The sequence below is a fragment of the Aythya marila genome (genome assembly GCF_965140915.1).
Source record: "Aythya marila genome assembly, chromosome: 11".
Lineage (NCBI taxonomy): Eukaryota > Metazoa > Chordata > Aves > Anseriformes > Anatidae > Aythya > Aythya marila.
This window is the reverse complement of record NC_139052.1, coordinates 6,425,519-6,444,111: the sequence shown is the minus strand read 5'-3', so window position 1 is coordinate 6,444,111 and position 18,593 is coordinate 6,425,519. Positions and strand designations below refer to the sequence as shown.

The following is an 18,593-nucleotide window of genomic DNA, read 5'->3' as shown; positions in this document are numbered from 1 at the left end:
AATAAGTGTTTTTAATTTTTATCTCTATCTTTTCAGTTTGCAGGAGGGCTCTTATCTATTGACTCATGCTGCAGGAGATTCATCAGTTGCAATCTACAAGAGTTGTCTTGACAAGGCAACGAGAGCATCGTATAACTTACATAAGGCCCATTGTGATTTGCCCACAGTACCTGCCACATTGTCAGTCCCTTGGGTGCCACTAGATCCCAGCCTCCCTTTGCCCTATCACATGAATCATGGCAGAGTGCCATGCACCTTTCCACCTGCACCCCAAGAATCCATGTGGAAACACAAGGTCAGTATCACACTTAATGGAAAAACAGATCACCAGTCTTGAAATTATCTATTTTAATCCACTGGATGTAGCTGATGAAATTATCTGTCTATCTGTCATCTCTGGGGGTATGAGAGATCTTTTAGACTTCTGCATCTTCTGCCAGGAATAGGGATGCCTTTTTCCTGAAAGGTATTCAGCTGGGATTCATTTTACTTAACTTTTATGGAAAAGCAATATTGGAGCTTGTTATACTTTCAACAAAGGGAAATGGAATACTTTGTGTAGATCTACCTTTGCACCAGGACAGGCCTCTTCAGTAGACTGCAGGACTCATGCTGTAGAGTTATTTTCTCCCTAATGACTACAGAAGTATAGATGATGAGCACAGCTGTAGACAGGTACGGTCAAGTGAGGTGAATTCTACTCACAGAGGTCTGTTCTATAAGACATTATATTGAACTTTTATTCCAGTTCTCTTCTAATGTGTTTTTTAAAAATGCACCTTTTTCCCTGTTCGGCAAAATCTTTTCAGAAAGGAGCTCTGCATTGTTAATCTTAGTTAATCGTGCTGTTGGACGGCAAAAATAATGTAGCATTTGCCTTAAATAAAAGGTTTGTAATTTTAAGGCTTTCAGTGCAGCTGAAACAGATACAGTGTTTCCATTTATAAGGATTTCCTAGTTTTGCTTCTGAGGGTGCTTTTCTTGATGTATTTTATCTATGGACATGTCAGAAGTAAAAAAAAAAAAAAAAAAAAAATGTTTTCAGGCATTATTTTTTTTCCTTTTGGTGTAGATTTACTGATTTGTTGAAAGCCCACATGCTTACTGTGCCTAACTTAGTGGACTGTGGGATACTTTTTTTGCCAGTTGTATGTTTTACCTACATCCTGACCTCATATGAGGGCAACACAGAGCAGTTTCTAATTATGTTGTGTGCTTTGGTTTCTGCCAGACGGAAATCCAGGCATGTGGGCAGATCCCACTGGTGACAGGAAGACCAGTTGTGCCTGTCACCCAGGCCAGATGCAGCCTCTGAGGCTGGCTGGAATGAGAAGTAGAGGACAGCTCTCTGCAGGTAGTTGTGTGTCTATGCTTAATACAGATTTAAGATTGTTAATTCTTTTTTTTTTTTTTTTTTTTTTTTTTAATGTGCCTAGATGACGGGGGTGAAAGGGCAGTCGGACACACCCTGTGAGGGAAAGCCAGTAACTATGGAAACAAAAGGCAATCCGGCTAAGCCTGTTAGAAATGAAGGTGTGGCTCCAAAGAAGCTGAAGAAGATTTACTGCAAACAAAGAATGATGAAGAAAAAGTGGAAAATGAAGTAAAATACAAGTGAAGTAGGAATAGCTGAACTGTGCTAAGTATGGGCTGGAAAAGGAGAAAATGAAACAAGAAATCTGAGGCTTTCTTGCAGTTTCAAAGGAGCCAGAACAAGCTGGCAGGGGAAACAGCTCCAGAGCCATGTTTAAAACACTGAAAGAGTCTATAAACCTTAACCCTTTCTTACCTCAGTGCATACATTCAAATTAAAATCTCAAGTTCAGTCAGGTTTGTTTTGTTCCTTTTTTTAAAGGCAAGTGTCTGCAGCTGAGAAGAGGAGAAATGTATATTCTGTCTCATTATTTCCACAGAAAAACTGCGTCATGAGGAATGAAGCAGTGGTTGACGGCAGTATCTGATGTCAAACAATAGCAAGAAAAACAACTTTTCAGTTCCCTTAATTCAAGAATCACTACATATTTGTATTCTGATATTTTAAAATCATATTTTGCTTTATGTGATGTAAATAAGAGATGTAATTAGTTTAATCATTTTAGCACAGTGTCTAACAATTTTTAAATTACATTAAAAAAATACATTCTTTTTTAGGGTGGTGTAGCAGCTGAGTCTTGGGGAACAAAAGCTGTGCTTGTTTGAAGACTATGTGCTATAAATCTGCACTAGGAAACTTAGAAGTATAGCAAAGTTTGAAACAGTTAAAGAGTATTTCTATGATTCCCCAACACAATTTCCAAGAAGTTTGGATTCCAGCATGTCTTCAAAAATTAATATTGCAGTTTTTTATTGTATTACTGAATAGCTGCAGCCTAAATATTGTATCAGATTACGGGTGGATATACTGTAGTGTTCATCTGAGGTATTAAGGTTTGCCTTAGGTCATTTGATAAAAAAATCACCCGGACTATGCTGTGCCTCAGCAGTTCACTTAAAATTTACAGCCAGTCTGACAAACTGAAGTTAATAAGAGAGAGTATTTTTATTGTTTGTGAAAAGGCCAGTATAAAGCATGTTGTAAGCTGTGATGCATCTGTAACTAACATGATTGATTGTGAGAAAGATAATATTAAAGCTATTCTATGATACTGACTTTCAAAACAGAATTTCAACAGAAACAATGTTAGAAATTGTGGCTGCAAAATTATGTTCTCAACTGTAGCTTTTGCTTTCTATCTTTTGGACTGCAGCCTAGGTCTTCCTTTACTAGAAGTAGTGATTTTAGAAGAGCTCACAAATTCTTTAAAGTTTCAAGAATGAACCCAATGAATTCTTTCCCATATTGGTATTTTAAATCACACTACCATTTTAAAATGTCTGGGCCACTTGTTTGTTTTTTTTTTGAGTGATATTCTGGCTGTTTATATACTGCTAACATGAATCAAAGACCTTACAGGTTTCCTTCCAAGTGTTTTATTTGGACAAAGGAAGATTACCAACTCTTGACATTATACTTTTATCATGAAAGTAAAAATAAAACATTTAATTTATTCACTGGGTTATACATGTTTGAAAAATCCAGCAGACAGGTTCTTTTAAGCAAGTTTAAGCAATGAATGTACATTAAAAACTGTTCTTTGTGAAATACCAAGTATTTTCTGATTTTTGTCCCTGTTAGATATATTTATAATGTTATTCAGTTTGTTTTAGCTGTAGCAATATGTTACTGACAAGCTGAATTAGCGTAGAGCTGTTTGCACATTACAAGTATTCCTGATTCGAAATCCAAACTCCATCTAGTGACCTCCCATAATAGGAATATTTTAGTTGTGAGTCATTTCTGCCGCTTAACTTAGTCTGTGTGGGGAATCAAAGCAGTTTTCAGTGTGTATACATAAAATCTCTATCAAGAATTGTGTGGAATTTAGCTTCTTGATACAGTTTCTTATGTTAGAAATGTGTGCTCGGTTTGCTAATCAATCTATGCAGCTAAAAGACTTGCTTCTATCTTTTAATGTTAACCTGATAATAGTATCCAAATTGTAGTTTATTATCCATTTAGAATATGTAGGGAATATGGAGTCTGTATACAACACATGAAATGGCTTTTTAATTCATTATTATTTTTTTTAATTTATTTATTCTGTTTTGGATTAAGTGGCACTGGAGGAATTGGCTTTAAGGTAGGTTACCTGTTTTAAAGACAGCTTTTCTTCACATATCATGGGGTTTATTTGTTTGTGCCCTTTGTTGGGTAGAGCACATACTGTCAAAAACTCTGGTCTGTTCATTTTGTTGTGGCCGTGCCAAATGTACCTTCATAAAGTTTTTACACAATTTACTATTTTTACAAGCCAGTTACAGCACAACAAGCTTTCTGTTGTCAGAAAGGAATTCCTGTTCTCCATAGCTTTGAAGATGCTAAAATGAATCTTGGGGATATTCTCCAAGGGGAGGAATTTGAAATAACCAACACAGAACAATATCACTTGGATAGCTCTTATTTGTAATAGTAGGGAGGTTTTGTGTCGTATGTGTGTCTATGAATGCACTCCAAATCTGCATGGACTTGAAAAGTAAAGAATAGATTTGGTTCTGATAACTATTGCTGCTTCCTAGATCAATATCACACCTTTTTCCTATGTCTGCCACATCCTGATAAGGTCTTAGTACATGAGGTTCTGTGGGAAGAGAGATGCTAGTTTTAACACCATATGAAAACCAAATCTTGTCTTTTTAGGTAAGAGCCTGATACAGCATAAAGACAATATGTCCTTGATACCTTGCTGCTGGATATTCCTGTTTACCAAAAGATTGCCTTGCTTTTCAGCATCGTTGGTTTGGTGAATTTAAAAATGGAGTAATGTGAAATATCGTGGACTAAAATCTGTTGTGAGTTTCTTACTTTGCTAAATTTCAGCTTTGTAATCCAATGTGATACCTGTATTTAAAGTCAAATTACATTATTGTTTTCTCTAATTACAATTCAGAAAAAACTCTGCTTGGTGAAAGGGATCTGCTAGCAGAACATATTGCTAAATGCTCATTAATTTGAGGCAAATGTTGTAGCAAGGTATATTTCATTTTGTATCTAAAATACCATTTAAAGGAGTTTGGTGAAAGGAGAATGGGTAGGATACTTATTTTGAGCAGTAACTTCTGAACTTTGAAACAAAACAAAAGGCTAAAAAAATATTTTATTAAAAAAAAAAAAAAAAAAGGATTTCAGTCAAGTTTGAAAAACTGCTATCAGTTGATGAATTGTTGGTCCTATGCAGACTGATCCTAAAGGGACAGTTACCTGTGGAGGAGAAGGAAGGAATACAGGAGACTGTTACGTTACCACCAGTCAATTCCCAAATCTAACGTAGAGTGTAGAGCTGTGCAAAGAAGGAACATGCAGTTGGAGGAGAGTGAGCAGGCCTGGATCTTACTCCATAGAAAACTGTTCCTCTATCGATAGCTAATACTGATCTTATTTGTGGCCTCAGTCCACTAAATTTAGGAACAAATTTTCAGGTACCACAATTCTGTCCTATAATTCCAGTCTTCAGCTTGGTGTTTGGAATGGGTTGTGCATTTACATTAAGGTTTATAGGACTCATTTTTAAATACAATTAGTACTTTTTGTCGATCTGTACTTTAAGAATATCTTTTATATAAACATTTGAAGTGCGTAGTTAGATGTTACTTATCCCATCTAAAAATCTTCCAGTTTTATTTTTCCCTCATTAGATTTTTGTCTTTATGTGATTTACTTGGTTATAAAGAGCACATACTGTCCTGCCTCTTAGAATTGGAAGTTGTAACTACGGGAGAATTGCCCTGAGTCTTTCTAAATTCGGTATTCAGTTCTCTCTCAGCGTTTTGGTGCAAATGTTTGTGGTCTGGTACTAATGGGGCAGTTTGTGCTGCTACTTGTGATTTTTTTTTTTTTATTCCGGGTGCAGGACTTCTTTTAAAAATTTCATGCAGTTCTTATTGTCTAGGGTTCTCTGAACAGCAACTCTTTGTCAACTCTAATTCTCCACATTCAGTGTCATCTGCAAACTAAGATTGATTCAGTTGTTGTAGCTGGATGGTTTATAAGACAACTGAAGAGTAGTGGACCAAGTGTCAACTCCTGAGGAGTTCCAGTCATGACTACTAGTACACCTCTGAGCCACTAAGCACCTCACAAAAATAGAATACACCCTCTGAGAACATAGTTTTATGTGCTGTATAAAGTGACTGGTACTAAATCTGGTTCTCTCCATTCGCTACCTTTATTTACTAGGTTAAATTGGTAGGCAGTCTCAGTTTAGTTTTGGAGGACTAGAAGGGCAATCGTTACCTGGCATTTGAGATTATTGGTTGATGTGCACACAAAAGCATGAAACATGATCTGACTGCATTGGACTACTGATTGTGAAATGTAACTTCATGTGTTTTTTTTTTTTCAGTAATAAGTGCTTTCAAGCTCTATTTGCACTTTGCACTGAAGGTTCACTAATGATCGGCTTTCATTTCCACGTGTGACTTGTTAGACTTCTTCACTATTTGTCTGAATGCAAAACTTTTTAAGAATACAATGCACATTGTTTATGTAAAAATGTTAGGAAAAGATTTGTTGTGTTTTCTCAGTGTCTTGTAATGTAGCCTAGCAGCTGGAAGCATGGAAAAGAACAGGGACCATGTGACAGGACATTCATCCTTGTGCTGGCAGGTAGGAGCTACCCACAACAAGTAAATATCAATTCAAAGCAGTGACATTCAATAGCAAACATTGAAACATTTAAAAAGGTACTTCTTTTGCTTCTTATTTGTTTGTGTAGTATTCTAAGTAGCAGCTTGTCTCCAAAACAAGGTAAAGACCAGTTTAGATGTGGTCTTTCAGTGTGTTTAGTGATGACCTCCATTTAAACTGGCTTTAGTTCTACTGGAAGAAGAAATCAGAGCATTTTCAGTCTCTCTTTGTCTAAGTCTGATTGGATATATAACGTCTCAGATGCTTCTGAGAATTTCTGTAACTAAGCTTCTTTTTTCTTAAGCACAATACGGCCTTTCTTACAAGTAAGGGCACAGTCCTTCCCAGAAGCACTGCCATTGCTTGATATGCTTTCAAATTTCTCTTTGTTTAGAGTAGGTTTGCTTTTTTATAGTTGTTTTTAAATCATATTTTTCTGCAGAGTTCTTTAAATTTTGTTTGCAAGTTTGAATTCCATTACTCTATGCTGAAAATAATACATTAAAGTATTTTCGAAGTTGTGTTATTCTACTATGTATCCCAAATTACATTTCCAGAAAGCAACTTATAGTGTCCAGGTGGTTTAAGCAGAGAATATTTGAATTGCATCTTACCTAGTTTGTAGGTGAAGATTTGTCATTGTCAAAAAGCTGACCGTAGACATTCTGAGTCTTACAAGGGTCTTCTGTAGATAATCTCAAGGCTGATTTAATTTATGACTGTCTTCGAGGCAAGCCAGTACATATCTGCCTGTAAGATTGAGAAGACACTGCTGTCCTATACTGTGCAGTGGGATTTTCTGTTGTTCCTATGATACTGCAGCAACACACTGCTAGCTTGGTTTGTAGAATAATTTGGTGTCATTATTAAATGGTATTTGTCCTAGTGCAGTCTTGAGGACTTTCATCAGTATGAGTACTCATCTTTTGTGCACTTACCTCATTCCTCAAGGCATCATGGTAATTTTGTATGAAGTATAACAGTAGAGGTAATTCAGAGGAAACTTAATATCTTTTTTTTTTTTTTTTTTTTTTTTTTTAAGTGTACATTTCTTGAGATTGCCTTAGTAAAGGAAAATCGTTATTTTTTCCACTGGGCCATTTCTTTGTTTGGAAGAACCAAAAGGAAAAGTATACTGATATTGCTGACCAAAACTACTATCAGCCAAGCCAGCTTCTTTCATGTTGAAGGTGGTAGTTCACATTACAGTTACACAGATACTTTTAAAGGCAACTTTTCCAAAAGGTGCATAAATGCCTTTCAGTTTTGCTAAGACTTACTTGGAGATACTTACCTAAACAGTTTGCCATGCATGTCTGAGATTCCTCTGTCGTAAGGCAGCATGAATGGCTAAGAAAGGCTATATCACCTGCCCGTGTCTCAAAAATAAGCACATACCCCATCAGTGCTTCTCATTTCTCAGTAACTGCCAGATGACTAATTTGTGAAGAAAGAAAAAGAGCAAGCTCTACCATGGTAGATATCAGAATGTTTTGAACAATGATAACACTTCTGACTTTTAAAAGTCACTATGTGAGAAAAGTTTGAGTTTTAATAAATCTTGAAATACTTTTGAGAGCCTTTTGAGCATTTCAAGGATGTCAGAAACCTTTTAATACTTGAGGACATGTGACTCATAATATTATTGAAATTTTACCTTAAAGTGAGAGCTATAGGCTACTCCCCACCACTGCCTTGTACAGGAAACCCTGAATTTTTACAATTTGCAGGCTTTTAGGAACTGATGCCTTCAGAAAAATGGTAGTTATGAGGCTGGCAGAGATAATGATACTTAGAATGCTGTGTTAATTAATATAATCAGTCCTTTGCTAGTTATGACCTGTGTGAGCACTGTAATAGTCAGATTTTTATGTTTAGGGCGAGAGAGCTGCTGAATCCCTCAACAGAATAACATCAAAGATGATAAAGTAGTGCTAAATGAAGGATGATTGATCCTTAGCTATAACTGGTGCAGGTGAGAACAGTACTGAGTTTGAAACCATTTGCAACATGGTTATTCAACCTAAATGCATTGAAGGTCAAGGGAAACCAGCTGATGTGATCTTTTTGGACTTCAGCACAGCTTTTGACACGGTTTCCCATAGGATCCTACTGGACAAAATGTCCAGCGTACAACTTAACAAAAACATCATCCGATGGGAGAGCAATTGGCTGATGGGCAGGGCTTAAAGGGTTGTGGTTAATGGGACCACATCTGGCTGGCTCATGGTCACTAGTAGGGTACCTCAAGGCTCCATTTTAGGGCCAGTCCTCTTCAATGTTTTTATAAACGATTTGGATGTAGGACTAGAAGGTGTTCTGAGCAAATTTGCTGATGACACCAAACTTGGAGGAGTTGTGGACCCCGCTGAGGGTAGAAAGGCCTTGCAGAGACCTGGGCAGATTGGAGAGCTGGGCAATCACCAACTGCATGAAGATTAACAAAAGCAAGTGCCGGGTCCTGCACCTGGGACGGGGCAACCCTGGCTATACATACAGACTGGGTGACAAGATGCTGGAGAGCAGCCCCGCAGAGAGGGATCTGGGGGTTGTGGGTGACTGCAAGTTGAATATGAGCCAGCAATGTGCCCTGGCAGCCAGGAGGGCCAACCTTATCCTGGGGTGCATCAAGCATGGCATCGCCAGTTGGTCGAGGGAGGTGATTGTCCCGCTCTGCTCTGCACTGGTGCAGCCTCACCTCAAGCACTGTGTGCAGTTCTGGGCACCACAGTACAAGAAGGACATTGAACTATTGGAGAGTGTCCCCAGGAGGGCGACGAAGATGGTGAAGGGCCTAGAGGGGAAGACGTATGAGGAGGGGCTGAGGGCACTGGGCCTGTTCAGCCTGCAGAAAAGGAGGCTGAGGGGGGACCTCATCACGGTCTGTAACTTCCTCGCGAGGGGGAGTGGAGAGGCAGGTGACTTGTTCTCTGTTATCACCAGTGACAGGACCCATGGGAACAGTGTCAAGCTGAGGCAGGGGAGGTTTAGGCTGGACATCAGGAGGGGGTTCTTCACCGAGAGGGTGGTTGCACACTGGAACAGGCTCCCCAGGGACGTAGTCATTGCACCGAGCCTGTCTGAATTTAAAAAGCGATTGGACTGTGCACTTAGGCACACAGTCTAAACTTTAGGGCAGACCTGTGCGGTGCCAGGAGTTGGACTTGATGATCCTTATGGGTCCCTTCCAACTCGGGAGATTCTGTGATTCTACAAGGGAAGGTCATACAAGGGGAGGTCATACATTGTCTGCGCAAGTATAGTCAGAACGTTTGGGCATTTCCTTATAAAGATATTTAATGATAACACAGTAAATTCCCAGATTTTATACAGAGGTTCATATACATGTATCTCCAAATTATAAGCTGTAGAAAATCAGAAAAATAGGCAAGCTTTCGCCCAGTCTAGTGCTTCCTCAGACCTGAATCTGACATAGAAAGTGTTCCCACTGAATCTGTTCCTACTGACATAGAAAGTGTTCCCACTTTCTATGTCAGTAGGAACAGATTCAGTTGTCGGGAGCACTTACTCCCAATTTGAGTCATTCCCAAGTCTGTTTATGAGGTCATGGCTCTTAGATTAATGCAGACTTGAATATTTGTATATCCCATAGTTAAGCGAACAGCATGAGTGCCATCCTGTGCCACACCTCCTGCAATGGACGTTTCAGTACATTCCAAAACTCTACCTACTAAATCGTTGTGCAAGCAATTCAGAAAAAAAAAAAAAAAAAAAGTAAACAAATTTCTACTGAACCAAGCCATTCTTAGTTATTGCATTCAGTTACTGTGCTTATGCAGTTCTGTTCCCTTGATTAACTAAAGAAGCACAGTGCTTTCATGTAATTCTCTGGATATTCTGTTAAAATTGGAAAGTAATACAATAAAATAAAAAGGAGTTGTAATTGCTAGGTGACTGCACATGCTACTTTCATTTTTTGTTGTTTGTTTGTTTCATAGTCATTTACAAATGAGTAAGTGCATTCAAAATTATTTGGGTTCTTTACAGGTACCCTAAACAGAATGCCCATTAACATTGATCAGACTGACTTTCTATCTCAAAAGCAGCACATTTAGGTTAAGAAAAATGGAGAACATGCTATGCTGACACTCATTGTCTCTGGAGAAAAAGAAACTTGTGGGTGATTACACTTCTCACTACAGCCTTTTAGTCGATAAACAGTAAGTTTATATGCTGGTACATGAACAATAAGTTTGTTTCCAGCCTTGTCCAGGGAAGATACCTCATACAACATCATATCTATCAAAAGAATGCATTATAATCCAGTTGTAAAAGGTTTCCCTCCAGCCTGAATAGATTTGAGGAGATGAAATAGAGTACACATTTATTTTGCTTTCAAGTAACAAATTACTGTGGCTTTATGTTATTCTGTGTGCTGTGAGCGCATGTGTATGTCAGACTGTTGCTTTGGCTTCTAGCCATTATACTTGCAAAACTACCCTGAAGGCTTTCTTTGGTATTGCCTCCATCTCCACAAGACAGGCAACAGCCGTGTCTCTCCATGTCTGTTCTTGTAGATCAGTCAGCTGGTCTTGCACTCCTCTCTGCTTTATATGAGGTTATTCTCTACAGACAGTGATGGTTGCTTATTATTGTGTTGATGACCTCCTAGAATGATAGCAGTACCAGGAAAATAAACGTTAGTGTTGAACACCTGACTGAAAGGCCATCTGTAGTTCTGCTTTCACTATAGCCTTTTGTTTCACTTCCTAAGGTTAACAGATCTGTTCCCCATGGAACTAGCAAGCACTGTCCTGATCAACTTAGTGTTTGTTGAAGGCTTGTAGTTATGCAGTTACATATTAGATGTATTCCTTCACACTGAAATGTGGAGGCTTTTAAATACATTTCTGATTCATTGAAGGGAGAGAATAGTGATTTTAGAATTCAAACTTGTACTTTCGACCTGAAAATGCAAGTCTTAGCCTGCCTGGCAGAAACAGATCTCCCCAAGCAGCCGTTCCCTTTCAATGATGCAACATATTTATTTGAAATCAAGTTTCTTTGCCTTAAATTTGATCTAAAGCCATGAGTTGCCACTTGAAAGAACAAAAAAGGATGTCAGTGTCAATAGTCCTGTTTGATAAAGAGAGATGTTTCTGAATGTGTGACAGTGTTTTGCATTGAAAGGCATTGTTTGTTCCCCAACCACTACAACCTCAGCTGAGCCTAATTAGATAATGAAGTTCAGATCATTTAATAACTTAAAATCCTAATTTTGAGTTATTTTGGACTGAAACAGGGTTGATAAGTTTTAAAACAAAACCAAACAAAAGCTTTCCCGTTATTTCACAGAATCATTGATCTTAACTGAAATTTGCAGATGTGTTCATCTGGTGTAGTAACCATTTGCTGATTTTGGTCAGTGAATCTTTAAGTGATTTTCAATTCATTTTCATGGATGATTTAGAAGTGGTATGATGTTTAATAAGAAGGGGCTGTTATTTTTTGTGGTATGCAGTTATTAGCCTGCAAATTTGCCATAGGAATCTGTTGTTTAAGGACTGTTTAAAATAAGCTTAGCTGGTGCTTAATTAGATTTCTTGAAACTTTTAAAATTATGCCAATGAAGCCTCATGGGTATATGTAAGACGTGGCAACCTCCCCTCTAGTTTGGCAGAAGCTAGGAGATGATCCAAACCATGGGATTGTTTCTGTTCTGAGTCACTAAAATGGAAAAAAAAAAAGAAAAAGAAAAAAAAAATTGAACAATGGGAAACAATGAAACAGACAGACTTGGTCTTACATGAATCTTTTAACACTATTCCTAGGAAAAATTCCTTGTGGATTTTTTGCAGCATCTATCTTTTATAGCTGTTTCTGTTCTTTGGCAAGAAAGACCAGTCTGTTGTGGTTATTCATGCTGATTTGTTATGGATGATGTCAGGGCCTCTGTGTGCACGAGTAATATTTCCTACAGTGTTTTCCAGTATGTTGGCAGTCTGGGGAATGTTATTGCAGAGCTGGCAGCTGTGATCGTTTTACACATTGTGCCATCTAAATGGCTTCAAAATCTCTCTTAATGCTGTAATGTGCTACTAGTCTGTTTGCTAGCAGCATTATGCTGATACTGCTCAAAAAAGCTGAACCTATCATAGCAGGTTTGAGATGTATTTTTAACCTATTAATGTGTATAGGGCCAAAGACATCTTGATATCTATCCAATTCAAATAGAATTGCAACTCTCCACCCCCTGAGGAGATTAAACTGTGCTTGTGAAGCTATTTGTGATGGTCTGAGAACAGAAAGTAAAGTTACCTTCCTGAACATCTGAGCTATGTTCTACAGCCTTTGTAAAGGACAAGTTGTATAATTGTCGTGGTTCCGCTCGAGTGGGCAGCCGAGCTCCACCACAGCCGCTCTCTCACTCCCCCTCCTCAAAGAGGAATGGGGAGAAAATATGTGAAAAGGGCTCAAGGATTGAGATAAGGACGAGAAAATCACGCAATAATTATTGTAACGGGCAAAACAGACTTGGCATAAGGAGATAGTAAGATTTATTGCCTATTACTAACAAGCGAGAGAAGTGAGAAAACAAAGAAAAAAAAAAAAAACAAACCAAAAGCACCTTCCCCCCCCATCCACCCTCTTCCACCTCCTCCCCCCGAGCGGCGCAGGGGAACGGGGAATGGGGGTTATGGTCAGTCTACAGCACTTCTTCTCTGCCGCTCCTTCTCGGTCACTCTCGTCCCCTGTGCTGTGGGGTCCCACCCACGGGATGCAGTCCTTGATGAACTGATCCGGCGTGGGCTTCCCACAGGCAGCAGCTCTTCCAGAACTGCTCCAGATATGGGTCCGTACCACGGGGTTCATCCCTCAGGAGAAAACTGCTCCAACCTGGCTCCCCTACGGGCAGCAGCTCCTGCCAGGTCACCTGCTCCTGCGTGGGCTCCTCTCCACGGGCTACAGGTCCGGCCCGGAATCTGCTCCGGCAGGGGTCTTCCACAGGCGGCAGCCTCCGTCGGTGCAGGGCCACCTGCTCCACCGTGGTCTCCTCCACGGGCTGCAGCGTGGAACCCTGCTCCACCGTGGTACTCCATGGGGACATCCTGCTTCACCATGGTCCTCACCACAGGCCGCAGGGGACTTCTGCTCCGGCGCCTGGAGCACCTCTCCCCCTCCCTCTACACTGACCTTGGTGCAAGGCTGTTTCTCACTCCCTTGACTCTCCCGGCTGCTGTGTGGTGCAGCGTTTTTTCCCTGTCTTAAATATGCTCTCACAGAGGCGCAAAACAACATCGCTTATTGGCTCAGGTCTGGAAAACAATGGGGCCCTTCCCAAACATGGGGCAGCTTCTAGATCTTTCTCACAGAAACCATCCCTATGGCTCCCTGCTACCAAAACCTTGCCACGTAAACCCGCTACAATAATTCTAGCATTAAAAGATAGTTTGCTGTCAGGCAAGGTGTCAGGAAATCCCTGTGAGATTGAGGAAATGCACAGAGATGTGGTTACACACATAGCAACTGTTTGTGCATCCTGTGACTCTTTCATTCACAGTAAACATGCTGAGTTTACTCATCCTGCCAATACCCCCAGTAAAAGGAATAAGGCAAGTGTATTTATGTATGTATCTATGCTCTGTCTCCCAGTCAGATGCTAGATAGCTACTCCTGTGAGGCACACTAGAACACCAAAATGCTAAGGTTCAGTGTTTTAGTTCAGAATTCAAAACTGAAGTCCAGACGCTATGAATGCTTGTGAAGAATGTATGCCAGATGAGTTACATGTGTTCCAAAGAACAGAAGAGCATCTGAGTTGCTGGGTTATCATTTGTTTGTGATGCACATTTGTCACTAAATCTCTGTCGCTTGAACTTGTATATGACTCCTGCCTGACTCCATTGAACATGCTGAACAGAAAGAAAGGATATGTGATAGCTTGTTTTCCCCATGCTTCAAAACAGACTTACTCTGCCTTTCAAGTTACTGGCTCATGTTGTTTTCTGTGTCATATAGGTGAGAATAATGAAGGATCTTGCTTCATTTTGAGCATCTTGACTGGAGCATAGATGATTCCATGTTGTTTTCTGTTAACAGCAGGCAGCCAGTGTGATGGGATTCCACCATGGTGATCAACCTTTGTTTTTTGGTTAGTGGTGGTGACTTCAATTAGGCTATATATATTCCCTGAGACAGCTTTCCTGATTATTAGCTTCTGTGCGTAAAGAAGTTTCTTTCTGACTGAGCCCTGTAATTAAAGTCCTAAGTTATGTTTTGCTTTGCTACTCCCTTGCCTTGATTTAGATCCTACATCACCCAGGCATCTGTTTCTCTCTGGAGGCAAGCTCCTTGCTGCCCATAGGGCTAGGGAGCAAGGATCCACTGAGGTTGTAAGATGAAAGAATGAGGATGATATTTACACTGGTGATGAGGAAAATCTCTGAAAATAGAGTTCATTCTGCGGTTATGGTTGTACACACAAGAAAGTGTGTTCCGAGTAGGAACACAGAACAGCAGATGGAAGTGAATTTACATGCATACAGACTAGAGAAGTAGCTGAAGAGAAGTCCAGTGATTGAACAGAGTATAAGGAGATATGGGGTGACTTCTGAAAGTTGTGTGCAAGGTGCAGCTAATTAGTGGGGGAGAGAGGTAGATGTTTTACTAGTCATGGAAAGTATTTGCTGTCAGGTTCTAACGCAATGGGCGAAACGCCTTGAGATTCACTATGGGAGGTAACTGTAGAACATGGCCATCACCTCTTCAGTTGAACGTATTGCTAAATACATACTTAAAACAAAGTTACATCCATTTTCTTGTAATGTAGATGTCATACAAAACGGATGGAGATAAACTGGAAACAATTTAGTGAATATGATGTAATTCTTTATGTTGAAGTAATTTATTTGAAGAGTTAACAGTCAAAAAACAGGACCTGATCAGTGAGAAAGCAATGATCCCGAATCACACAGCAAGCCATAGCATACAGTCCAGGCTTCCTGTTTCTAACCTGGATGGCCTACTCACAAGCATACCATTTATCTGCCTGTAGCCAGGCTGAAATGGCAAACGCCACCTACGCATACCTACTATAACACTTTGTTTGTAAAAATGCACACATAACAAAATAGGTGAGATCTGTCTAATGCACAAGATCACTCCAGAGATAAATGTAGCTCTTTAAAAAGAATTATTTCAAGTCAGTGAAATTCTGTGTATAGAACAACATTTATACAGGAATATGTGTGTACGTGTAGGAATTAGATTGCAAAGAATAGAATTGATCCCAGGGATGAGGTTTCTAGGTGGAGCATCTAACAGGATATCTAGCTCTCCGGTACGGTAGCAGATAAAAGGATGGCATTGATATTCAATGTACTTTTTGAAAACACAGAGCAGAATTACAGTTCTGTAGGATTAAGAGTAAATCACTATGGATGGTAATGAAAAAATCTGCATTTCCCAAGGGGGAGGGAAAAAAAAAAAGCACTTCCGCTGTTTAGAGCTTTGCTCATATAAGCAAGGTGTGCTTTCAGAAGTCTGCAATAGATGTAGTAACTTGCCAAGTCAATATCATGGGAGTCAAACTAGCATAACTTGAAAGGTATATTTTACTTTTTTGTAACCTGTGATCCCTCTAAGTACTAATAACAAATCTGTGTATTTGTTTCCTGGCAGTTCCCAAATCAGACCAAATAACCAAGGTGCAAAAATAATACCCAGAGGTCTGCCTGATCATGTGTTAAGCAGAATGGAATTTATATTATCCTCTTGCAACATAATACGTTCAGTGAGGCAACATGGTACATAGAAGATCAGCCACACCTAAACCAGAAAGTCCTCTGTCTTCATCCCGTCATTTTGGTATTTTAAGAAAAATGTTTACATAGGCAATAAATGTTGAGAGAATTGTGGCCTTCATAACTACAGTGTTAATGCGCTTTTTTTTTTTTTTTTTTTGAGAAAGCATTGTGAGAGAGCGTGAGCAAGATCTGTGTAGATGAAAGAGCCAAACAATCCAGGGACTGAAGTGAGAGAAAAAAATTGAGAGCCGTTTGTATTAATGTTATTGCAATGCTAAAGCTTGGCACAGAGGGGAACTTAAGTTGAATGTTAAACAGATCAGTTCTCCAGTAGTATAACATAAGATGAAGATAGCGACAAGGAAAATCAAAGATGTTGCTGAGATGGAAGAGAATAGGTATATTAAATAGAAGGTAAACAGAGAGAAAATGAGTATCAAACACACCAAACAATATTAAGCAATAATTAAAAAAAAAAAAAAAGGGGGGGGGGGAAGAGTTAGCAATGGTGATGTCACTGAGTCTGAGAAGGTGGAGTAAATGGACGTACAGGCATGTCCATAGGGGGTGAGATGAACCACAGCCACAGTGAGCTGTCAGAAAGGAAGAATGAGAAGTTAGCACAATTACATTTGTTTTTCCATCCTCAGGACTCTGGGGAGCTCCAGTCAACAAAAGTGTTCTCTGATTTCTGTGGTCAGCATGCAGGAAGACGGGGATCACAAATAGGTAATTGCAGCTGAGGTAGTTGCAGGTTATTTGAAATAATGACTTTCTGTGCAGTTATTTTAAGGGGTTGTGGGGATTTAGCAATGTAAATATATGTTGAAAACCTTTCCTGGAACTGCCTTACTTGCAGGCTAGTTGCAGCATGTTTCTTCCAGTTAAACATCTGAGAGGCAGGCACAAAGGGAGACTGGGCTTGTGATAAGTGAAGTCCTTTTCCCAGCCTTCTTACCAGCCTAATGCTAACAGTAGTTACTCTAATGTCATGCTAAGGAGCAGTGGTTGTGGACCAGAACATACTGTGATCGGTGTTGTACAAACCCTCCAAGCTTTCAGTAAACCTTCAGAAATAACCTATACGACTTACAAGCTTATGTCTCATTCTAAAAAATGATTCAGGCACTTGGCTGCTGTTCTCCCATTGAATTAATTTCCTTTCCTTGTTTGGCAGATAACAAGTCTTTCCTATTTGCACAGTCTGACTGCTGCCTTCTTCAGCTCACTGGTTTTGCAGAGTTGTTTTTTTTTTTTTTTTCCTCAAATACAGAAGAATGTATAGCATTTCCATGGGCAGGATCACCAGGCCTTGCTATTAGAGGATGTTTGCTTGCCAGAAGTATTGTCTTTTCTGCTGTTCATACGTGTTAGATTCCCCAGCTGGTACAAGTGCCTTTGATGTCAGTAGCCCTACGTAAGCAAAGATCTATTGAGGTAATTCATTATGTTTTAATATAATGTTAATGTCTTCATGACTGATTTCATTTACTACTTTTTTTTTTTTTTTCCCCACTATGGTTCACTGTCTTTTTTTTTTTTCTTTACTAAAGCACTTCAACAGTCCCTGAAGGTTGTGTAAGATCAGACAGGCTGCTGAATGTGGGGGAGTGTTTAAAATGAGGTGAGTGTGATTCGAAGATTGAATAATTGATTAAGTTGGATATTGGAGGCAATATTATCTGTTCTTTTCTGAAGCTGTTGGAATTACTGGAAAATGTTTTCATGTTGCACTTAATGTAGCTAAAATGGTAATAGTTCACGTGATATCAAAGCTGCTTCAAACTGTTCATATGAAAATCTAGTTAAAATACTGGTGGTATATGAGCTATATGCTACCTCAAGTTTTAAGAAATATTGAGTTGTTAAAAATAGAATAATTTTCTGAGGAAATGGGAATAGTAGTGCCGTTAGGCTGCAGTAGAGGACAGAAAGGTAAGTAGACCTTCAATTAAGAGAACGAATGTGCTGAGATAGAATGAATGTTAACATGTGCTGAGCAGTTTTTATACAAGAATGCAACATAAAGTATTGGTTACACGTACATATGTGAAAACATTTTCTTCCAGCTGAGGGGGTTCTGGTTATGCTTTTCCACTGCTTTGCTTTGAGAATGTTTGACAAGAGATTGGGAACCCACCCCCAGCTGCTAAACCATCCCTGAGGGATTGCATCCATTAGTAAGCAAATTGGCTGTCTGGCATCTGCTCAGCTGCTCATCCCTATTTAAAGCCCCTAATGAATATTGCAATACAGGATAGCTGTTACTTCTGGGACTGTGAGTGTTTCTGATTTGTGAATCACCTTTCCAAGTTTCCAGTGATTTTTCTAAGAAACCTGAAAAGCAGAGAGAAATTATGAGTTTAACTGTTAGTGACAGACCCTGGTGGACAGGAATTAATTCGTAAAGCAGATTCATTAATAGAGTGGCCTTGCCAAAAAGAAAACTAATGTATGAAACTAATGTGATATTGGCAATGATGTTCTTTGTTTTACAAAATGCTGTGCTACAATAACTCTTTTTCTGAATAAAATAGATGTGTAGGGGATAGCCATAGGAAAAGGCTATTAATGTAATTTTTACATTCTGCAATGACTGGTTA

General features: G+C 39.3%; 1 protein-coding gene across 4 annotated transcripts in view; it reads left to right on the top strand.

Moving 5' to 3' along the window:
- Positions 1-18,593, top strand: part of LOC309882229 (annexin A2) — a 65,660-nt gene that overhangs the window by 21,057 nt on the left and 26,010 nt on the right. Inside the window, exons 14-18 of one of the 4 annotated variants that reach the window (XR_014318254.1) lie at positions 37-295; positions 1,437-4,386; positions 16,641-16,719; positions 17,264-17,427; positions 17,544-17,614. Coding sequence is in view for 2 of the 4 variants with exons in the window: in XM_082769118.1 (XP_082625244.1) it covers positions 37-295; positions 1,437-1,607 (430 nt within the window). In the remaining 2 variants the exon portion in view is untranslated. Of the gene's footprint in view, positions 1-36; positions 296-1,436; positions 6,641-16,640; positions 16,720-17,263; positions 17,428-17,543; positions 17,615-18,593 lie in introns of those variants that run through there. The other 3 variants (XR_014318255.1, XM_082769118.1, XM_082769120.1) reach the window with 3 other exon arrangements.